Source organism: Xenopus tropicalis, chromosome 4 (assembly GCF_000004195.4).
Source record: "Xenopus tropicalis strain Nigerian chromosome 4, UCB_Xtro_10.0, whole genome shotgun sequence".
In the NCBI taxonomy this organism is placed as follows: Eukaryota; Metazoa; Chordata; class Amphibia; order Anura; family Pipidae; genus Xenopus; species Xenopus tropicalis.
In genome coordinates, this window is record NC_030680.2 from 101,300,906 (window position 1) to 101,325,759 (window position 24,854).

The 24,854-nt window shown below is 39.1% G+C and overlaps 1 protein-coding gene across 4 annotated transcripts in view; it reads left to right on the forward strand.

The window, feature by feature from the left end:
* LOC100497845 (ADAMTS-like protein 2) overlaps window positions 1-24,252 on the forward strand; it is a 36,661-nt gene extending 12,409 nt beyond the window's left edge. The window contains exons 4-18 of one of the 4 annotated variants that reach the window (XM_004913703.2): window positions 951-1,053; window positions 1,699-1,844; window positions 3,586-3,703; window positions 6,287-6,367; window positions 8,079-8,254; window positions 10,676-10,949; window positions 11,789-12,023; window positions 12,223-12,314; window positions 12,399-12,525; window positions 12,609-12,822; window positions 13,001-13,156; window positions 14,723-14,893; window positions 16,526-16,702; window positions 21,080-21,224; window positions 23,416-24,252. In XM_004913703.2, the coding sequence (XP_004913760.1) occupies window positions 951-1,053; window positions 1,699-1,844; window positions 3,586-3,703; window positions 6,287-6,367; window positions 8,079-8,254; window positions 10,676-10,949; window positions 11,789-12,023; window positions 12,223-12,314; window positions 12,399-12,525; window positions 12,609-12,822; window positions 13,001-13,156; window positions 14,723-14,893; window positions 16,526-16,702; window positions 21,080-21,224; window positions 23,416-23,534 (2,334 nt within the window). In that variant the 3' untranslated portion in view covers window positions 23,535-24,252. The other 3 variants (XM_031900993.1, XM_031900995.1, XM_031900996.1) reach the window with 3 other exon arrangements.
* Window positions 24,253-24,854: the final 602 nt, after the last annotated feature.

Here is a 24,854-nt window from a genome sequence, read left to right on the forward strand (position 1 = left end):
AGCCTGATCGGCATGAGAGCAGATGTGGAGAGGGTTGTATGGCTGGTAATCAGACTCTTCTCAAACTCTCAGGCATTGTATACATCAGAGTTGCCATTTTTTTATTTAAGAAAGAATCAGCTACTAGTTTATAATAATATTAAACTATTTAATAATTAAATCTCAAAGGGCATGATTTTTCCATCTGATTCTCTTGTAGCCCAGAGATAGCAGTCATTACAAAGAAAAGGCAGTACTAACTGTGCCAGCTACATCTTCATTCTCAATATTGACCTTCATATTTTAAGGAGAGTTCTCGGCTGAACTCATTGTTACAATTTGTTTTAGTTTGCAAAAGGCACACCTCAGATAAATTCAGGCACGTTTATATATTCAGTTTAGTTTTTCTAAAAGCCTTCAATACTTTAGGACCCACTTTTATACAATTGATTAAAGCTTTATATCATACATGATCTGTAGAGTAAGATCTAAAAAATTCCAGGTACAAATATGATGTGGAAACCAAATAGTAACCAATGTAAGACTTGGATAATGTGCTGTGTTCATTACAAAAATGTTGGTTGTAATATAGTGACAGCTGCAGTGGGATACACAGAGTACTCCTTCAGGGGCTGTAGAGCAAATATTTATCTTAATTAATAATAAATGTTAACTTCTGTTCCCAGGAGCCTGCATGGGATAATGATACATCACTTAGCCGCCTTCTGAAAGAAGAAGAAAGAGATAGAGGGTTGTTAATATGCCAGGAACATGATTTTGTCTTGCGACTGGTTTTAATTTCAGCAGGCAGATTGTGGCCATTAATGGCTGCTTCCTCTACCCAAAGTAATGTTTACGCCATTGCGGTCTTACTAGGCCTTGTTAAACAATATTTTAGACTAGCTTTCTTCAGGCAATTGTGCCCAGACATGTTATATATTCTTTGAACATTTCTTTATTTCTGATTTCAGCTTTGCCCCACCGGCTCTGTGAGCTTCAAGCAGTACCAATGCTCTGCATTTAATGCAAAAGCATTTGGAAAAATTTACCACCACTGGGTGCCCCTTTACCCAGGTCAGTAAGAACAACAATTTTTTAATAATAACATTTTATTTTATATATATATATTTTATATGATTGGGGATATTTATAAACATGTAAAGTTAATTTAACACAAAAAGGGGAATCAGTGTATAAAATGAATAAAATATATATTTTAAAACATGCAACATGTAAAATATCACTCCTGTGTCCAGGATGAATGAAAATCTTCATAGTCATATATCACTCCTTTGGTTTTAATTCCATATGTAACTGCTTATGCAGCTATTTCTAAAACACATACACATACTCAAAAACCACACCCCTATCTTATACAAGTGGATTTGGCAAAGTGACTGGAGGAAAATGTTGCTCAATATTCTGGTTTGTAAGCAAGTTTACTTGATATATGTGGATTTTTAGGCTTTTATTTATGGCTTCCCAGCACTATAAACACTTTTCACATGGCACATCAGTACAGCACTATAAAACGCAGCATATGGAATTGTATTTATGTGCTACATTTTAAATTATTTTTTAAAAGTGATGCATAACAAGAAAACACATAAACATATATATGAGCTAATCAAAAATATGGTATGAATGGTCTCGTGACTGACTGTTAGCACAAAGCATAGCCAGTGTTTCGGTAGATTCTTGTTTCACTGACTTTTTTAGATGATTACACCAGCATCTCAAGTAAGCCATGCGACCTTCAGTGCACCAGCACATCCCGAGAGAGGCAGCTACTGGTACCAGCACATGATGGAACAAGCTGTAGGGACAGGACCTATCAGGGAGTCTGTATCAGCGGAAAGTGTGAGGTATCACATGGAAAGTCTTAGTACCAGAATATAGTACATATTTATTTATTATTTATAGTAAATATTTGTTTCCTGTTATAAAAGTGTAGGTTGCAAACAGGCAATTATAGGTATATCCATATTTTATTACACAAGGCTGGCAGTGTGAAAATAGTCTAGCCAGTGCCATTAGCTTTATGTGCGTTCCAAAGTTAACCTTAAAGGAGAAGGAAAGGCAAAATATATAAATGGTAGCATTCAAAAGTGCTACTATTGTCAAAGAAAAATGCTATACTTTTGGATCGATTATTGCAAGAATAACTTTATAAAACTTACTTGAAAGTTTCAGTGCACTGTATAGAATGGCACCGCCATCTTGGAAGTGGTATGCCCACTTCCTTTTCTTTCAGCGCACTACTCTGAATGCGCAACATTCCTCCCCCCTAGCCCAGGCACGCATCTGTTTCTGGTCGTAGTGTCTGTGCAGGAGCAATGCACCATGGGAACTTTCTTTACACAGCTCAGCGGGTTTTTTTCCTGTTTGGCTTCTGAAGTTCTAAACAATCCCTATATGGGGAGACTTAAGGGCACTATTGAGACAACTGATGGTAAGCCTGCAGCTTGAGATTAACTCTTATGTAGCCTTTCCTTCTCCTTTAGGGCTCTGGCACAAGGGGAAATTAGTCGCCCGTGACAAAACTCCCTGTTCGCGGGCGCCTAATCTCCCCAGATTGCAATCCCACCGGCGAAAATGTAAATCGCCGGTGGGATGGCCTCAAGAGGAAACTTGCGTGATTTCAGTGAGATTGCGCCGCCGCGTATGCCATCCCACTGGCGATTTACATTTTCGCCGATGGGATGGCAATCACCTGAGGTAGTCACCTGAGACACGGGAGATTTGTCGCGGGCGACTAATCTCCCTGTGTGCCAGAGCCCTTAATGAAGCTGGTACATTCTATTGTCCTGCAAGATGTTATCTGGTCCACACAGCTCACTTATAGCCCATGCTTGTCTGTTGGCTTTTGTTGCTTTTGCATCTTTAATCCCCTTCTCTCTCATAAGGGACAGCATTATATTGGTCAGTTATAGCCATTCTTCTTTCTAAGCAAAACATGTCCCATGTTATTAGCCACTGGAATTACTGATTTATTAGAATTAATCACATTTTGTTGATATATACTTTACAAGGCAACCAGTATTGTAGTTACCCCTTATATAAAAAAGGTAATTTGTGTATAATAAATAATTCTCATACTTTGTAGAAAATAAAATGAATGTAAACTTTAGTTATAAAATGATTATATTTTCCCTTTAATTTAAGTGTAGTCTGTTGGTAAAAAACGTACTAGCTAGAGAAATAAACTCTAAGACTCCTGTAAATGCTCTAGGTACCAAGAAAGGCAGCTGATACAAACAGGGCCGGATTTCTCTTCTGGGCGCCCCGAGGCCGCCCCTGTTAGTCCCCGTCCCCCCCGTGCGCATGCGCAAACGCGCGCCCCCCCCAGTGCGCATGCGCAAACGTGCGACAACACCCAGCCCCCCCTGCAGCCGCGAGTGCGCATGCGCTCCTTTAAACTCCCATATGGAGCAGTGGGGAGAGGTCCCGACTGCTCCGTATGAGAGCCAAATTTAAAAATGTTCTTGTGCCGCCCTAGGCCCGGGTCTTTGTGGCCTCTCCACAAATCCGGGCCTGGATACAAAAGTTGCAGCCAGTGTCAAAAGTTATCTGTTTGTGTCTTATTTCTTTCTCTTTTTGTGGCAGCCAGTGGGGTGTGATGGGAAGCTATACTCAGCCCAGTCTTTGGATCGTTGTGGCATTTGTGGTGGTGATGGAAGCACATGTTATAGGGTATCTGGAAACTTCCGGAAGTGTGTCTTGGGTAAGAGAACTTATATAGAGAAGAATAAAAGCAACAAATACTGGGTTCTAAACTTAGAAATTCTGCACATATCTTTACCATCATGTAATGCATCTAGGATATTTATTTACGATGACCCTGTCACTACAGAGTGTTAATATTGTGACTTACACTCCTTGCCATACCACACTGAGTATATAAATAGGCCAAGGCTTGACCTTTGCCCATATAGACTTTCCACAAGGATTTGTGCTTTATGGCTTCTTTAAAGGACATGTAAAGTCTATTTTACTGGGGGTGCCAAAATTTCAAGCACCCCCCAGTGAAATAGATTGCTAAGTTTTTGCTCCAGGCTGGTGTCTCCCTGCCATTTTACTTACCTTCCCACCGGTGTCCCAGGCATTTCCTGCACAAATTACTTTTCACACATGCACAGTAGAATATACCCATCTAAATTTACTCCAAGTACCAAGCAATAGGAAACGAATGTAAGGAGATTCTGGTGTGACATTTTTCACACAAACAAAAACTTAGCTATCAATTTCACATATGCCCCCACCCCCTCCATGAAATAGACTTTACATGTCACTTAAACTGGAAAAATATTTAATGTTCTTTTTATGTATTTAATTGTTTGATTATTAACTTATGTTGTGTAAATTGTAATAACATTTGTTTAACAGTTTATACATTCACTTTTTTAGCTATGGTTTGTTTTAGTTTTGTTATGAGGAGAGTACAGTTTTAATGAGGAAAGTAAAGAGTGGCCTTAAAAAGTATTAAGCAGAGGGAGAAAGACTATGGGGTTAATAACCACCAAGGGGGTGGGGAGGAGAGTGCACTGAGGGGAGTTAGGAAAAGGATAGAGTTGCAAAACAGTACCAGGAGTGTGGAAGATAAAAGCACTGACAACAAAGTGAGGAGAAAATAAGAGAACCTTATGTTTTAAATATACTTGAGTTGAGCAAAGTATGGTGTTAAAAATGCTTAGACACTCATATAGGCTCATTTATAAATGCAAGTACAGTGTGCAAAGTGTAATTTTGGATGCAATTCGCCATGTTTTTTATACAAAATCTAGGGTTTTCCCCCAAAATTCAAGCAAAATTGCAGTCCTGAGGGGGAGTTGAAGTGGAAGAGAGATGGTCAAAATTAAACAACTGAAATGACTGGATGAGGAAGGATTGGTTAGGTGACCGAGCTTTATCATCAATATTTTTTCATTGTTAAGAAATTTGAGACCTTACAATTATAAAATATCAATTAAATTACTATGAAATATGACATTTTTAAATGTCCATTTTTACATGTATTAAACGTTATTAAAACCAATGCTTTTTGGATACCAAAGATTTGATTCTGTTTAGGAGCCAGACAGCCAGGTGGGTGAATGGATATACAGATATTTTGCATTATACACGCACTAGGAGGTTTTTTTAGATATGGTTTGGCAGGTAACTGCCCAGACACTTGTAAAAAAGGCTTTAATGCAGAACAATTTAACCTATTGTAAATCGATATGCAAGGGAAAGTAAACACACATATGTAGTTCTTATTACCATTAGTAATGTTATTTTAGAGAATAGAGAGTATCACATACTGATTGGATACCTTTAAAAAAATACATGATATGATATAAGTTACTGATATTAATATTCTTAATACAGTGTTTAGTGGCGATCCAGGGACTCGTCCAATTGCTCTATTAAAAAAGAGAGTGTGTTGCACTATATTTTTTTATATAGGAATACAAATGTATGCAGCAGTGCCAAGCATAGCCGGCCCTCCTCTTACTGTCTGCGCTCATGTATGTTTGTTTTGGGCACAGTGGGCCCCGACAAGCTCTACTCGCAAGGGACCAGCGATTGCATAATTATCATAAATTAGACAAGAAAAGTAAATTCTTAAGTGCTAGCAGTTTTGGTACACAGTTGGGATTATATCCCTGCCCCTAGGAAGTTAAAACCTATTTGACATAGTAGGGGTTTTATCGGCACTAGGCACACTTTGTAAATAATGTAGTAGAAATTTAGTACATATGTAGAGACTTCTGTTGTATGCTAAAACACTGCCACCTTCTGTACATTTGGAAATATTAGTCAGGACCAGACATTAGTTAGGTGCAATTCTGTAGTCATAACGACATAGTTATCAAAAGGTTAAAACAGAGCTTGCCACATTTAAAAACCACAGGTAAAGGATTTATTATCTGGAATGCTTGGAAACTGGGGTTTCTGCTAAATCTGCTAAAAACATTTAAAGATTTAATAAACAATAGGGCTGTTTTGCCACCAATATGGGTACATGCAGTTAGTTAACATCAAGTATAAACTACTGTTTTCTTACAGAGAAAAGAGGGAAACCATTAAAAAGAATTATTCTTAAAATGGACAGTAATTCAGGGCTTTGTAGATAAAGGGTTCAAGATAAATGAATAGAAAGCTGTGGAGTTCCTCTGTGGTGAACTGTAAACTCTGTTTTCACATTTCCTAAATATGCCTCTTAGTGTGTAACACATATAATTATGTATCCATATACAGCATTCTCACCAGTGCTTTGTATATGTGCAAGTAAGCCATTAATCCTTTATCTCTGTCTCCTAAGGATATGCCTTAATCACAACAATTCCGGCTGGAGCCTTTGATATTCTTATTACAGAAAAAAGGAATACAGAGAATATTTTGGGTAAGGGATACTCCATGGTGCTAGTTACCATATAAATCACTAGGAACTTTTGTTTATGCAAAGAAATGTAGTCTTATTTTAATTTGTATTCTCTGCAGACACTCTGCTCTTCTTCTTTCTCACTGTGTTGCTATACAGTTTGCTATTTTTTGTAGCTAGCTCGTAACCACTAGGGGATCTTCCTTTAGCTCAAGCTGATTATTAGCTGTGGATTGAAGTCCTCAAAAAATGCATTTGTGTTTGTGTCTGTGCACTTAGGAGCCCATTTCCAAACTTGTATGAATCGTGGTTTTTAGTGCTAAAAATCATGAATTTTACTAATTACACAAAAACTAGAAAAATTTGGAATTTATTAAGCAAAAAAACACAAAAAAGGACAAAACTTTGCCATCTTAAAGCTGTCAAGGTTATGTAGAAGTCAATAGGAGCTATCCTAAGCAAACCACGACACTATTTAACTCTTAGAAGTCAGGGTTTTTGTTTGTAAGTACACAAATATTCTTTAGGTTTTTGTGTTCTTTTTGTTTTTGTTTTGTATTTTAATCAGTTTGTGGTTTTTCAATTCATATCTTATAATAAATGACTAGACATTTGTGGTTTTAGTGTAAATTTGTTTTTTTGTGGTTTCAAAAAACTCTAAAACCTCTAAAATTGGAATGTTAATAAATCTACCCAAAAGTGTAACATTTAGTAAAATATTGTCATTTTGTATTTAGATAGGGAAGGGAAATCAAACTGTAAAGCCTCCTTCCTCCTCTCACATTTTCCGTGCATATAGGGACAAAGGGACAGTTCTTGAATGATCCCGATCTTAACCTTAGAAAGTGCTCTGTCTATTCATGTGAAATTGAAACAGCTGCAGCCGGATAGGCATTTTTACTACCACAGTTTTTCTGAAATGAAGTACAGAGATATGCAGCTCCATGCACTGGGCAAAGTGCAAAGGACTGTGTGCACTTTGCACACAGTGTGGGGCATTGTAAATAAGCCCTATAGAGTGCAGTGTGGCAGTTACAATGGAATCCTGTACTTTTCAGGAGGGATGTGCAAGGATTTTTAGCATATTTGCATCGCCCGGTGATGCTGGTTTGTATCACCTAAGTAATATGCAAGCTTAGGTGCATGACAGGGTATACCGATATGCCACTCATGCCCTGTCCTGTCTGTATCCAGTTCTGCCAAGTGCAGGCAGTGCAAAAATCAGGAAGATGGGACATTGCATTGCATTCTGGGAGCCTTATAGAGTGCAGTGCAGCAGTTGCAATAGAATCCTGTACTTTTCAGGTATACCGATATGCCACTCATGCCCTGTCCTGTCTGTATCCAGTTCTGCCAAATGCAGGCAGTGCAAAAACAGGAAGAGGGGACATTGCACTGCCTTCTGGGAGCACAAAAAAGTGTGCCCGTTTTTTGCACTTTGCACCTTGCCTCTATTTTTAAACGAAATCAGCGTAACTTTTATGCTGGTAGTATTAAGATTTCATTTCTCTTCCTGTGTTGAGCTGTCATAAACCAAACATTCTGCTGGTGTAAGGAAATCTTTCAGATACTGGATCCCTGCTTTATATACAAGCAGGGATATCTGATTTGTATGACCTTATAATAGTTACTTACTTGGCCTTTCCTTGTTTTCCCAAAACTAGCTAAACTTTCCCACATCTTATTTTTTTCAATAATTATCTCAATTTACATTTCTTCCACTTGTTCTCAGCTCTGGCAGACTCTGCAGGGAATTTTTTCATCAACGGGAATATGATGATGGACAATCCCCAGAATTTTCGTGTTGCAGGGACACTGGTGAAGTACCGAAGGCCGCCAAACGTGCAGAGCGAGGGACTGGAGTATCTTACTGCACCAGGGCCAACCAACCAGTCCCTCAGTGTCATGGTGTGTGTGTGAGACCCCAGTCCATCTGCACCTTCCAACCTGACCTCTCATCACTCACTGAAACCAACCAATCCTCAGCCCCCACCTAAACAAGCTAATAATGAATGGGATCATCACCAATACCTTGGTCTCATGGTGTGTGTGATACAGCAGCCCCTCCTGGTATCCTCTGCCAGTTAAAGGCACATTGATCATTTAGAAAATGTACATGTTTCCATGGTTCAACCTCTTATTCTGCTGGTTGGGAACATTTTTGATCCCACATTATATACAGGGGATACACTGGTACAAAATAGTTCAAAGCAGCACTGTGCTGTAATACAACATTTTCTGCTTGTTTTGTAAGCAATGGGCTCTACCTATCTTTGCCAAGATATTATTCCAGCAGAATTAAAGTGCTGCTTAATTCATGCAGAATAAGTTCTACCAAGTAATGGAAATATCTACATATTGCAACATCAACTTTTCTTTAAGGCAGCCTCTTTTCTAACATCACCCACCACATACAAATAGTTGCATAGTTCTGTCAGCACAACAAAGCATATTGCACTAATGGTGGGGCTTTTGTCTAGCTCTGGTTAGAGGAATAGATTATTTCAGTTTTATTTACTTTAGTGTCATGGTGCCATGAAGCACATGCATTGGTATAAAATGGCAACATACAGAATTCTCATAATTTTTGGTTTGGTTTACCCCCATCATTGCTACAAAATGACATCTTAAATACGTAACCACTCTTTTCTTTAAATGCTACACCACATTCTCTTCAAAGTGATTATTGCCAAGCTTTGTGTACTACATCAGTTGCTGATTTACAATAACCATGTACATGTACCCTACAATAACCATGTAAGTGACAGTATTGCAAATAGTGCACCAGTGGCTGCCCAGGCTTGTGCAGGTTTACATTCTTTTGTGTATTCAAAACTATACAAACATGCAATTATATGAGAGCTGCACACACAAGCTCACTGATCAGAAGTCAGAGCCAAATGAGACATGGGAGTGTCCTTCAGTCTCCCACAGGAAGTGGTCACAGCATGACTGACAGGCTTTACTCAGCAGCAGCAGGGAAAACCCCCTCCCGCCTTCTGTGTCTCTCTGCTTGTGCTGCTGCCAGGGGGGGGAGAGGAGCGAGTAGAGCAGGAAGGGACTGTTTGTGAGCTCGCTAAGCCCCGTGGTGCTGGGTTGACTGATTAGATCATGGTTAAATCCTTAAATCTGACCCATACAAGTTCAGCATTCATTTTTACTATTGGCATTTGCCCTGCTGAAAGATTTGCAATTAGCTGCCTTTTCTGCCTAAATTTAAGGTCAGGTGATATTACTGGTACTTTAATATTACTATACATATTTTGTCTTCTACTTAAGCATCAAAATATTCTAGTCATCTACTCAAGAAGCTAAAAATATCACTTAATTTCTGTGATTTTGTGTTTGCTAGTAACTAAATGAATGATAAAGCTTTTAAAGGTGATCTATCACGGAAAACAAAAATTTAATATAAGCTTCATCTCAATGTAATTAAAAACTTCCTAAATATAATCAATTAAATATTCTATACTGTTTATGAAATAATCAAGTTATTCTTCAGTATCTCACTCTTAGCAACTTGTCAGTCTTCATGCTTTCTTCATGCTGAGGTCTTGGTCAGATTTTGATGAAGAGGTAGGTCTAATGCATCTTTTTTTTGTGGGGGGGGGCTCCATGCCTAGCAAATTGTTTTAAAGCTAATTCAAATAACTGACTCAAGCACAAACAAAAACTAACAAAATTCTTGACATCCAGGATTTCCATTAGAGATGGTTATTTTGAAAGAGTGAGCTCCAATAAATGTTTTAGGCAGAGGGTGCAACCTTCCCAAAGGATACATTAGACCTAACTGTCAGTCAAAATCTGACTCCACCTACTGCATGAAGAGAGAATAGAGATGGGCAGAATGAAGAGTAAGTTGATTATTTTATAAACAGTACATATATTTAATTGATTATATTTAGAAAGTTTTTTATTTCCGTGAGATAAAGGGTATGTTAAATTTTAATTTTCACAATAGATTCCCTTTAATGATCATTATCTGTTGCACTGGTATTATAATGTCATTCATGGTGTTAGGCCAATCCTGTAGTACTTTACTAAACAAAAAACAAGGCAAAGCAAATCACTTATATAGTGCTTTCCTCCCATAGGACATAAAGCTATGCAGGGCTTTTACAGCAATGAAGGCAGCCATGGTAGGTGCGTTAGGTATGGCAGGACACCAGGAGATTGTGGCTTATCAAGTGTAACAAGGATTTCAACTAGGGTATCTAGCATGAGATCACTTAACAAGCTTTGTGTCAGATTTTTGTGTATTCCTAGATAAAATGCTTAGCACTTTGTTTATGCCATGCAGATTAATTAGTCCATATTTTCTATATTCAGTATTACAACTTCAATGGAAAGATTCCTCACATTGCATATGAATACACAGTGCCTCGTGCCCCAGAGCCACCTCTGCCTCTTCTTTCTGGTCCAAGGGAACAATCTCTCAACACACCCAGCAGTGTGCATAGTCAGTCACTGGGAGGATCTGAGGGAAACTTACAAGATCCATCTGATACTTGGAGCTGGTTAAACCCTGAAGAAGGAAAAAGTTTGCATCAGCACTCAGAAAGACCCGACAAAGAGCAAGATGGAAGAGAAGAGCAAACAGAAGGTACATGTCACCACCGTGGCCTCTGTCTTATGTACAACGTTGTTGTTAATTATTAGAAGAAAGGTTTCACACCTGATTTTGTAAATACTCATTGGACACATGTGTGGCATCTGTATTTCTTATACACGAATATACTTGAGACTATTCTTAGGAATAGTACCAAATAGTTGGTATTTATAAAAATCAGCAAAATTTGCAAACTTGAATGTTGCTAAATCTTTCCCCTTTAATGTCAAATGTGGCTATTTGGGCAGCTTAAGCTCCACAATTGTATGTAGTGCAAATGTGTGGTGCTAAGTACCCAAAACAGACCCCCATAGACGAACACTGAAATCTCCAGCACTTTCATGGATATAGTGACTTGAAAGTAACCTCTACACGTAATGGGATCTGTTATCCAGAAAATCATTATCAAACAAGCTCTGAATAAGGGGAAGGTAATCTCCCCTAGAGTTTATTTTAATCAAATAATTAAGATTTTTAAAAATTATTTCCTTTTTCTCTTTAATAATAAAACATTACCTTGTACTTGATCCCAGCTAAGATATAACCAATCCTTATTGGAGGCAAAACAATCCTGTTTGATTTAATTAACATTTAAATGATTTTTAGTAGACTTAAGGGATGGAGATCCAAATCTGGATCCCATCATTCTCTGGTAGTATTCAGAACTGTGAATTTGTGATGCCTGAATTAATAACATTGTTTTTACATATTACTCTCACAGCATAAAAAATAATTTGATGCTAAACATTGTTGCCATAAAGTCAGGCACAATAGTTGAGACATCAAGATGAGCAAGGATGGTAGTTTTATATTCCAACTAACCTTTGCTTCAGATATGCTGGCCAGCACTGAACCGCCTCAGGGTATGCTGCAGAGTGACCTGTGGAGACTTTGTGACCAACAGAGTGATTCTACCCTGTGCCAGACACTGTTTGCTGGAAGTCACCCCCTACCAGATCCTGCTCTGGATAAAAAACAACTCCGGGGCAGTCTAATACTGCCAGCTGCTTATGAACATCTTGGGTCCAGTCTTGTGACACAGCCACTACAAGCACCAAGCTCTAACAGGTAGATAAGAAAAGGCAGAAGGAACATAAAGTTTTCTGTGCATGTTCCTCTCTTTACTCCAACTGAAAATCATTACATTTCTCTGGACAGAATATATGATTGAAGCATGTATGAGCTGTTCTGTGTATACATTTTGGGAACTAACAAGAACCCTAAAGGTTTCTTGTTAATTGCTTTATTTTTTTTTCCATCTCTACAGCGACCTAGTGGCAGGACAAGATATTAGCCGGGCTGATATGTATCGCTGGAAGGTGTCAGCATATTCCCCCTGCAGTTCCACTTGCAGTTCAGGTAGATTCTGTGACAAGGAGGGAGGGGATAGTGGCACTTCACCAGTGACACACAAATAAATCATGGTGTATAAATCATCTGTAGGAATCAGTTCCACCTATGCTTTGTGTATTCGATATGATGGAAGAGAAGTAGATGAATCACACTGTGATCCCACAACAAGACCAGAGCCCACCCAAGAATTTTGCTCAGGAAGAGAGTGCATGCCAAGGTAAGACAGAAACCAGCGCAGAATGTAATTCTCTATTTATAAGTAGGCTTTTGAGCTGCTCACGCAATGCATTCTTTTTGGAGATGGGAGTCTAGTGGATGGAGTGAGTGCTCTCGGAGCTGTGGACAGGGGATACAGGTGCGATCAGTGCGATGCTGGAAGATGCTGGCCCCAGGGCTTGATAGCTCTGTTTATGATGAACAGTGTGATGGTGCTCAACTCCCAAGACCCCCACAAAGGAAAGTGTGTAAGAATAAACCATGTGGACCACAGTGGGAGTTGTCTGAATGGTCTGAGGTATATTTTATATTATCAATTTTTTGTTTTGATTTTTTCTTCTCTCCCTGTTTTTCTGACTGCTGCACATCTCACGCTGCATTCTCTATAGCAAGCATCACTTGGCAGTTCATATTTACATTTATCCTTCACTCTTAGTTTCTGCACATTTTTAATATGAGCTCTGTATTTTCCATAGTGCTTGGCTTCTTGTGGTTCTGAAGGGGCGATGAGAAGGGAGGTAAGATGCTCTTCAGATCTCCATCAGTGTGATGAATCCATTAAGCCCCAAGCTGAGAAGCCATGTCAGGGTCCCCCCTGTGACCATCACTGGACATCATCTGAGTGGGGCCCAGTAAGTGTTTATAATTATTAGGTGCTGGTAGAAGAATAATATATAAAGTGTCATGATACTGTTTTTTTTTTTTTTTAGCTTTTTGCCTGCAAATTATATGTTGTGGTCCCCTGCAAAAGCAAAAAAGATCTGTAAATGATGACATGAAGATAACAATGTATTGCATGTATCAATATTTTATACCCTGTAATGAATTATGTGGCATAGTTGGATTTGTCTTCTGCACTAATGTAAAGATACCAATGTAAAGAGCTCAAACTCTATTGTGGAGTGGCATGCAAGAGATACGAGAAATGCTACAGCCAAGTAGCACAGACCCTCTTTTAAAGGAGAGGAGACTCTTGTTTCTGAACTTCCCTTATAATACAAGTGTGCTCAGAAACAAATGGAGATAGTATAATATTAGTTGCACTAATAAGTACAATTAAAGATAAAAGGGCCCATTTATGCCTACAACTGCAGTGGGCAACTTGCACGTTTCCCTGCAGTGAGTTGTGCCTAAAACCATTTTCATCAAAATGTGTTCTTTGCACTTTCCTATCGTGGCACTCAGGGCTGCTAAGTCCTTTTTGCTTTTAGTTCTGAATCACCTCCTGTCCAGGTGGTATCTCCATGGTACCCTCAGCACCCTGCATTAATACGCGCAGCACACTCTTTCCTAAAGAATCTGACGCATATGTCATTCGCATGCTGAACCCCAGAAAATTAGAAATTACACTAGGCAGACTGCTGGCAATTTACGACAAAGCACATGTGCAATTGCTGCCATTTTGGCGAATTGGACGCAACTGCGGTAGGTGCAGTGCAATTGCGTCAAGGGAATCACCCATTGTCTACAATTACACTGGAATTCTGGAGAAAACACATTGTAATTGCGCTCAAAATTGCACTTTGCACATAGCTTCTAGGTAAGCGTATGCGATCTAATATTTTTCATTTAATATGACATGTAACTAAGAGCATGCAAGCCTACTTCATCTTTCCTAATGGTCCCAGGGATAGGAATAAATCTAGAAATTTTTAATGAGAAGGATCAGTGAACAAAAGTCAAATATTAAGAAGGTGGCCAAAAATTGCAAAATGGCCCATAGCCAGTATATAAGCCATGACAAATATTGAAGTTCTGAGGGAAGCCCCCCTTTATCAGGAATGAGAAAGGAAGGGTTTTCCCCACCAAAATGTTGATTATTTGTCCCATCTGTGGATTATATACCAGCTATTTGCCATTTGGCAAATTAAGTGTTGGCACTTTCCTATCATTCTGACTTAAGTCTACACTGACACCCTGCCACATGTCTAGGGAATGGTTAAAGTGCCACACAAATACATTTTCAAGTTTTGGATTGCAAATGTAGTACAGACATTTTCTAAGAATCAGTGAACAACATCCTTCTGCTTTTGTCCCAGTCATGGGTGGTTTGGTGAGCCGAGGTATTTTAGTTTAAAAAAACCAGGAGGGAAATGTGTTTAACATCTTAGTTTTTTCCTGTAAACAAAGCAGCTTCAGGGGACTAAATAGTGCTGACTACCACTGTGTCTGTCTAAATCATTCTTTATTCATTTCAGTGTTCAGGTCCATGTAGTGAGGGCCACATGAGTCGGTATGTGGTCTGTCGCAACAAAGAAGGGAAATTGATTCCAGATTCCCACTGTGACCCTGACACCAAACCAATAGCCATACAGCCTTGCGGGGAACTGAACTGTGCCCCACTCTGGGTACCACAGGACTGGGGACAGGTATGGTTCCTGGGGAATGGGCATCATAATGATGAATTTTCCAGTAGTACCTGTATCCCTGATTCTTAGATAAGTGTGTTTGTCCTTTTCATGTACTGTAAAAAGGAAAATAAATGTGCATGACCCCTGGTACATAAACACCAAACCAAAGTATTTATTACAAACATGGTAGTTTATCACCTTTCCATTGGTAAGTTTCCTAGTGATATAACTTTTACCCTTACTCATAAAACCACTTGGTTGGAGCAGGCTCTAAGCAACCCCTATTGTGTGTTTGCAATGGACCCTGGCTGTTTTCCTGTTTGCATAACACAATATGTTTAGTTGAGGTAACAGCTGTGACCAGTTGTCATGTAGCTGCATATTAATAAGTACTTTGATAGGAATTGTTGAAATTCTAATGTAAGGTGTAGTTTACCTTGCACAGTGTTAGTGTAATCTTGCATATAAATAATGCACGTTGACATGTACATACCTGAACAACTGTGTGTTTGGCTTATTAGCTTGAAATGCTATAATTAGCTAAAAGACCCAGAGCATCCAATATGCAGGTAGCTTTTACTGGACTGGTGTTTGAAAATAAACCTATTAATTGCTGTAAATTTCTAGACCTTTAAAGTGCAACTTTGCAGGCAATGTAATAAATGATGCAAGGTTCACTAGTGCTGTATCCACCCATAGGGACCAATCAGCAGGTAGAATTGATGGTCAATTGTTCTATGGTTTATTTGGTTTACCAGACCTTGGCACTTTTGCCAGTTTTACTGCATTACCCTGTTTATGACCATCTAATAATTTCCCCATTAAACCAATTATCTATTTTTTCTATAACACATATTCCTAAAATTGTTACTAAAATTCTTTATTTTAGCAGTTCTGTTTTTCTGAAAAAATTTTTTTCAGTTATCCAGAACTATCACTACAGGTCACATGACATTTGTGGTATAGGGCAGCAGTTTGCACAGTGCCCTCAACATATGGGGGAATGAAAGTGGAGTGTCAAACACTACTTAGAGACTTTGGAGAATTCTTTTTTCCCCAATTGTTTATATTAGAGGTTTTGAAATAGATAACCCGGGGAATTCTCTATCAACATATCCCCACCATGTAAAGAGTCCTGCTATAACATGAATACAAATAATTCAGTGCAGAATATTAGAAAGTACAGAGCTGCGACTTTATCCTACAGCACAAAAAAACACCAGTCCTGACAATTATGTTGCAATGCTTAGTACTTAGTATGGGACCTATTATCCAGAATGCTTGGGACCTGGGGTTTTAGGGATAAGAGGTCTTTCTGCAATTCGGGACTCCAAATCTTAAGTCTACTTAAAAATAATTTGAACATAATATAAACCCAGTAGGACTATTTTGCCTTCAGTAAGGATTAATTAGCTGGGATCAAGTACAAGGTATGGTTTTATTATTACAGAGAAAAATAAATCATTTTAAAAAATGTAAATTATTTTATTAAAATAGAGCCTGTGGGAGATGGCCTTCCCATAATTTGGAGCTTTCTGGATAACGGGTTTCCGGATAACAGATTCCTCACCTGTATTTAGATGTGGACATGCTTTGACACTGGACTATAACAGAACATCATAGCCAGTGGCTTGTGGTTTTTGCCGGCAGTGTAATGCCACGTGTGGGCGTGGGGAGAAAACGCGGCGTGTGTTATGTGCTGGTCTGGAGAATGGGCTGTATCGGGAATATCGTGATCATATGTGTGATCTATCCCGGAAGCCAGAGCAGAGAACAACGTGCTTCCAGCGACCCTGTTCTGCCTGGTTCACCACCACCTGGTCACAGGTACCCAGAGTGAATGAGGCAGCACCAGAGATCAGTATGAATGGATGCATGGAACCCAATGATTTAGCCTATCAGAATTCATCCAGATGTATAGCTGGCAATGAGACTTTGCTCCCTCTATTAAAATATCACTGGCAAATAAACTTGATTGCCTAATAGAACTCTAGAAAGGACTATTGGAAGTAGATTTTTAGGCCCAGAAGAAAAACTAAAGGTTCTTAGGCAAATAAGCGCCATTTTCCTAAATCTGGGGAAAAGAAAACTAGTTTTGCAGTAATATATTGAGACTGGACCTATTGCAGGACTTCATTAAGCACTATGAAACCCCCCAGCAGACAGTGGAACTGATGCTGTTACTGCTATTCCATTGTTTACAGAATAGTCTTAAAAGAACAGTGACTGCAAAAAATTAATGTAATTAATATACATTAATATATCATTATTTATTTAATATATTATGTACTATTGCCCTGCTCTGTTAAACATTGTATGTTTGCTTCAGAAACCCTACTATAGTTTATATGAACAAAAGATAAGCTGCATAGCATTCCATTGTATTCTACAGAGCTTATCGTTTATCTGCTATGTAACCAGTGCCTTTTCTCCTTTTTTTTCAGCTTGAATGGCTGCCCCCATAGCTGCACAGCAGATTATTTATATTAACTATAGTAGCATTTTGAAAGCAAACACACAACTTTTACCAGTGCAGGGCAACAGTACATTATATTTAAATTACTTTAAAACACTTTCATTTTTTGGTGTTACTATATCTTTAATCTGCTCATTTGGCAAGAAACCGATTTTGGCCCAATTCACCCAGTTGGGCTAATTGGAAACAGCAGTGTTTTTTTCGAACCTGCCCAATCCCTGACAGTTTTGTCCCCATCACAGGTCAAAAAATCTTTTAAAAGTTGGCCCGTGTATGGCCAACTTTATCATTTAGACTGGGGTTCACAACCTTTTTTACTGGGCTACACATGCTTTCTACAGTTAACAACTCAAAAAGCAGAGGTTCTTACTACAGAGATCTAGTATTAGACTTGCATCTCAACAGAATTGCAAGTAAAGGTGGCCATTCGCAGACTAATAAAAGCCACTAACTGGGTATTTCCAGACCAAGTCAGAAGCTAATTGGCCTGTGTATGGGGCCCTTGTGAGGGCCTGTCTGTTCAATATCTAGGCTAAGATCCCATTAGGTGAGAACTGCACCAGCACAATAATGGGGTCTTTGTCTGCTGGGTACCAGGAGAGCCACAGTTTGATCCAATCTTTGTCTCTTGGCTAACTATTGGATTAGTCTGATTTAGCCCAGCATGCATGGTTACCTCACCAAACGTTCACGTCTCAAAGTGTATGGCCAGTTTAAACTGGTGCAGTAGCTTGAGATACACAACTTTTACCTGCTCTGTACCTGATATCTGCTCCAAACCCCAAGGGCTTTGCCTGCAGTAGACTTGCTCCCTGCTTCTTGCTCTGAAACACAAAAATTATGTCATCTAAAAACCAACTCTACTTTTTAGTGTGGTTACATGCAGGAAGGAGAAAATGTACTAAAAACTGTGCTGTTTAAAAAAAAAAACAAACATACAAAAGTAACCAGTTTTTGTGTTTATTTTTAACTTTACTTTTTAACTGATGTTATCTAATTCCTAGTGTTGACCTGAGCGTTATGATTTTCTTCAAGGAAAAATCTTTCTGCTAACCTGCAGCCCATAGCTATCCAAACTGTTGTGTCAGCATGATGGCTGATGGCTGCTCATGGGGCGCTCTGGGTTCCTGCAGTCAGGCAGTCTTTGCCCAAGTCGCAATAAAACCACCATTTGGTGTATTAAAGTATGTTAATACACCAGATGTTGCTGGACTGCAACTTCCAGGATCCTCAAATATAAAATCAAGGGTCAAGGCATTCTTAGTACTATAACAGTCCCATTATTGAAAACAAATTCAGATGAATCTTTTAGAGTTAGACCTTGGGTTGTACACTGTGCGGCTCGTCCCGCAGAGAAACTCAAACAAGGTGCATTTTATTTCCTTCTGACTGCTCTGAGAACTTAGGCCCAGGGACTGTCACAACATTTAATATTTTTACAGGGGCAGAGATTTGTTATGTTAAAGCAGCAAGGCTGCAGATATTTCGACTGTTTCCCATTCTCCTAGATAATAACTGAATAACAAGCATGACACTGACATTATGGTTTCTGTGACATGTTATGTCAAAGCAGTGAAACTTATACAGTGTATAAGAAAAAAATAGATATTTTAGAGAGTCAACATTTGCAGCTATATAAAAGCTTTATGTATTTGGGGGAAAGTATGTACAGTAGCAGGTTTGTACTCTGTTCAGGAGTGATTTTGGCTTAGTCATCTGCATAATTAGGTTTAGGTTGTTCGAATTACTCACTAACATTGAGATTGTTGCTTAACTTTTGTTTTTTTGCCATAACAAACAGATTGTTTGTACCAGTCATTCTGTCTTTGCAAGATACCCAGACCCAGTGCCTGCCACAACATGATGCTACCACCACCATATTTCACAGTAGGCATGGGCCAGCCACACCAAGCCTTGGCCTGTAGAGGAAGATTGTGCAAAAGGAATCATTACTCAGAAAGAACAATGTGAACATTTCTCTTGAGTGTGCCAGAAAGTTTCAGAGTGACTTATATGGAATATGGAAAAAGGTCTTATTATTTGAGTAAAACACTAAAGTACAATAAATCACCAGCGCTCAGTCTAACTCATGCTGTGGCATTGACCAGCTACTAAAAGAACCCTTGTGGCAGCACTTGGTCTAACGCATATTTTGGAGTTCAATAAAATACTCCAAAGTGCCCTCTTCTGCTTTAGACTTAGCGATGAGGAAAGAAAAGAAAAGGAAAAAAGAAAAAAAAATAGTGTAATATTGTTATTGCTTCACAATGTGCACTCTCATGTGCTTTTTAACACCAGTGATGACTTTTACTTATATCACCCTTTTGTGCCCAGTTGTGATATCCCTTTCCGATTGCCAATATACTTACAGACCCCCTTGGGTTTATAAGGCATCTAATTGGTTCGCTTGTAGCTCATGACTCTCTGCTTTCCCACCTCTTAAGTTCAGGCAGTGTTAGGAACCACTTCACATAGGTAAATTTCCAACTTTAGCAACTTTAGGTTAATTCTACGACTTTTCCGTTTCCCTTCCCCTTCTGTGCACTTACTGTGGGATAAATGCATACGCCATATGTGTAAAAACTTAATTACTTTAATACAAATAAAACTTTCCAATACACTCACTAACAGAGTATAGGATGCGCGTGTCAGGAGTCACTGGTATGGATCAGGTGGCTGCTCCTTTTTCTTTCCCTGTTCACGACCTGCAGTGTCGTTCCTGGGTTCAGCAGTCCTGCCCTGTATAGTGCTCCTCTCTCACCGCTGACGCATTTCGCCACCTCCAGCTTCCTCCTGAGCAAGCATATTTTTGAGTTGAATGGCTGTTAGAAATTATAAAAAGGCGTTAGTTGTACCCAAAAGAAGAAGAAGAATGGTGCGCTGGCAATCATCTTTTTTTGTGTGAAGTATTGTGGAGGTAGCATTGTGCTGTGGGCAGTAGTGTAACTACTGTGTGCACAACCACCTTAAACGCTCCCCACTCTATTTGCCCGCTCGCATCCTATGCTCCCCACCTACTCTCAGGTTGGAACTATAAAGGAAACAGACCCCATAGCCAGTGGTGTAACTATAGAGAAAGCAGATTGTTTGGACATGGGGTGGCTCAAAAACAGGGTGAACAGCGAATGTCCTACATCGGCCAAGTCAAAGCTCTGAAAATCAATACATTTAAAATGAATGTATTGATGCACCATGGTGTCAAAATTAGCCTCAATATGGCAACCTCAAACACTGTATTGATTATCTAAAACACATTACCGTACAGAGGAATAAGCATTAAAACTTTCCTCTATTTCATTACTACCATGGCTGCCAACTTAATTTGGTGCAATACCAATTCCCTCTGTCTCAGGTGGAGCCAAACATGCATAGTAACAAGTGCTATAGAATGGAAAAGATGTCAGAGATATCATAAGAGATCAGATACTTACCTGCTGTTCTCATTGAAGAGTTGATCAAATGTAGGGAAGAGAGGCTTAGAAGCCTAGTGAGTATCTCCTGGCCATGTGGAGCATATTGGAAAGATCAGTTGTGAGTTTGTGTTTTGACATAAAAATATCACAGACAACATAATTTCAGTAGATGTTAGTACCAATACACTCAAATAATACCCCAGTTTTCTTGCTTTATCAGAAAAAATATGCTTGGGTTAATATTGCATGAATAAAGCTGCATGCATTGTGCACTTTTGGCAGTTTTCCGTTTACAGCTTTTCTTTGCATTTATAGTGCAGCAAGACCTGTGGATCTGGCCTTCAGGTCCGAGAAGTGAAATGTTACCAGGGAGAAGAGGTGGGCCATGGATGTGATCCAGCTACAAAACCAGAAAGCAAGCAGTCATGCCAGCTGCAGCCATGCCCCACTGAGGCTCCAGGTAAGGTCACATTCCAAATGAGACAGAAATCAATAACATGTATGTGTGTTTATGACCATCAACCTGTGTAACAATCCCATGCCATCACTGTGTAATAATATATTGTGCTCACTGGCAGTCTTGTGAGTTTTAAGAGCTCATACTCTGAACTGTCAGCTTGAGCCCTCACACAACCAGGCCAATATAGAAAATGTAATTATGAAAAGTCTAGAAATTTTAATTTTTCTTTCCCAAGAATAATTAATATTATTATATGTATTATTATTAGTATGTATTTATAAAGTGCTTACACATCTGTTCATAACAAGTCTCTGCTGGATAGACAATTGTTCCATGTGAGTCACAGAATAAAACCATGTCTGTGGTAACAATATAATTTATTTGCAGACTGATTAACAAACAAACAAGTAGTTTTTGAGAGTGATTACAGCCCTACAACTTACAGTCTGCATATGTACCATGGACTTCTTTCTAAGAAAACCTTAAATGCCCTTTATGTACCAAATGTGGAATTCTCACAGCTCTGCTAATTATCATTACTGTACATTTGGTGCCCAAGTGCTGGCATCAGAACAACCAGTAGATCCTAATCTCATCCATACGTAATTTTTAATAGACTTTCATTTCATATGTTGATGTCAGAAAAATCCTATGCTATGAATTCATAAGGGAAACTCCACCCAAACGGTAAAAAAAACAGTTTCTCCTAATGAGTCTGTAATTCTAAGCAGCATTGTTTAAAATGTTTACATTTATTTTAAATTTAAAGCATTATCTGTCTGTCTGTTGTTATTGGAATGCTGGTTTTGTGCCATTGAGCACAGTGCAGTATCTGTCCCTTAAGGTCCCCATACTCTATAAGATCCCCCACTTACAGGTGGGCAATATCGGGAGAATCCAGGGTAATTTGATCGTTTGACCCTGAGGCCAAACGATCGAATTACAACGACGGGCAATGGAAAAGACGGTTCGGGGACGGCATCACCGAGCCGATGCGGTCCCCGATCCGACCAGATTTTCTAACCTGCCCGATTTCAGGCCAGATCTCGGTCGGGCAGGCCCGTCGGGAGTGCCCATACACGGGCCAATTAGCTGCCGAATCAATAGCTACTATCGGCCCGTGTATGGGGACCTTTAGACTCCAGTTCCCATGGTGCATTGCACACTCCTCTGATGATCTCTCTTTACAGAGCTGTTAATAACAAGGGGTATATTTATCATGCTGTATAAAAAGTGGAGTAAAACATTACTGGTGATGTTGCTCATAGCAGCCAATCAGATGCTTTGTTTTGGTTTTCTAACTGTTGAAATCTAATTGCTGATTGGTTGCCCTGGGCAACATCACCAGTAATGCTTCACTCCACTTTTTACACAGCATGATAAATATACCCCTCAGTCTTGACTAAATAAGTGCTAATTACCTTTACATTGTTTTAGTGGTACATGTAACAAGTCAGCTTGTTATTAATTACATTTACAAATACTTTTAAAATAAATGGAAAAGTTGCACTTTTATATGAATCAGCCAATGAAAGGGTATCAACAGTTACCATGCAAAATATTACACTTTCCTTAATGAGGCACCAATTAACATAGATATGAATCTGTAGGATTTGAGTATGTTTTACTGGAGGTGACAGTTGGTTACCATGACACCATCACTCTAGGGGCCTATTCTGTCCTGTTTACCCCTAAAAACGTTTTATTTCATTTTTAAAATCAAGTGACCAGAAAGAGAGAGGAGGAAGAAGAGATGCTCATATAGCAGAGGTGACAGCGCTATTATACATGACCATATGCTAGAACAGATTATACAATGTCAGCATGATCATAAGCCTCACACATCTGCTGTCGGTGAATTCAAGCATTAAATCACCATGCGTCCAAACATTTCTCTCTCACCAAGCTTCAGAATTGTTTTTGCCCTGTATAAACCTAATAAATATACTTTTTTTTGTGCAAAATTAAAATATTGCCATTTTACTGAGGGGCACACATAGCCTCATTATGACATTCAGTCACTGAATATATGCAATTTCACAATCTCAGCCATTAGTTATTATGTTTTTTAGTGTAACTGTAAATATTATATCAAGAGTATGACAACTAGCTATAATTTTTAGCATTCAGATCTTAAAATTGTTAAGATTTGTCTCCTGATGATTGAAAGTGTGCGTATTTTCCATTTTAGATGAAAACTGTGAAGACAAAGCAACTGCAAACTGTTCCCTGGTACTGAAAGTCAAGCTGTGCTCACACTGGTATTACCGCAAGGCCTGCTGCCGAGCCTGTGGGGGAAAATCCCCCTGAGTGCCATGCACTGGCGCAACTTTCTAACCTCATTGGTGTGAATCCTGTACAGATTAAAATAACCAGGTGCTCTCCTATTAATAACCCTGCAGTTCCACTACTTTGGGTATGCTAGCTGGTAGTAGAAGGGAATGTTTGACAGTGGTTATTTTACCTCTACATTTTAATTTAGCCTTATGGTGCCTAATGGTCAACCTGCTGTTCTGTTGATGTGAATGTTTGCCTAAATCCCCTCCTTCAGTTACCCTCATACCCCAACAAGGCCAAAGAGACCATTAGCACATTGCCCTAAAATGTGTTTCTCTAGCTCCCAGACATGTAGGAGGGTATCTTATTACTGTACTGTGTTTTTACAAGTGAATTGGGCATTAGGTGCTAGAGCAGACACAGCCTGTCTCCCTGTTGTTGGCTTCTCTTGCAGTTTCAATTTTATGACAGTTGACCCTTGGAGTCCCATGAGGTTTAAGGGTCAATGAGTGACATACAATATATGGAAATGTTCAAGCTGTAAAACTGCAATTCAGCCTTATTGAGAGAGAATGCTATTTAAACAAAGAAGAAACACCATGTGGATCCTGGTTAATCACAGGTCTAAGAATGAATCCAAGTTTTGTATCCAGGAGACAACGGCCGCCATATCTGGCTCCAGCAAAAGTGACAATGGCTGAAGACAGAGATGTATTTTTATTATTCTAAATAAAACAAGAACAAAACCGAGCAATGCTCTATGTCCATGTTATTCTTTTCTTTCTGATTTAAGTAACCTCTTTGTCCCATTATTTTGGCTTCTGGTGAGTGGCAGGTGGGGGGGGCAGAGATTTTTAATCTTGGAGGTAACTTGATGAGGGTAAATAAAGCTGTCTGTGCTTTATATGGCAATGGTGTATTTGAGTTGTATTTGAGGTGTATTTTCAATTGTGCTTGCATTCTCTCGTGCCATAATCTTCAGCTGTTTAACAAGGGACCTAGGGAGTAGGTGGCACAGTGGCACATTCCTTGATTTATGTGTTTCTGATTAGGCTATTGGAGTCACTCTGCATGAGAGACATGGAGCAAAAAGTGTAACTCGGCTAAAGCCATATCTTGAGGTTATTAGAAAGAACATGGTTTGTCACAAACATAGTAATAATTGGCTTCATTTATTTCTACTTTGATTTTTTTGCCGGAGTAGCATATTCATTATTGGATCAAGATGGTCGCATATTAATAATACAAAGAGATGCACCACAATGACACACGTGGCTTTAGACTGGGCTCGTCCTGATGTACTTTAATGCACACATTTGTTACTGTGCTGAGGGGGAAGGCAGAAGGGATCAG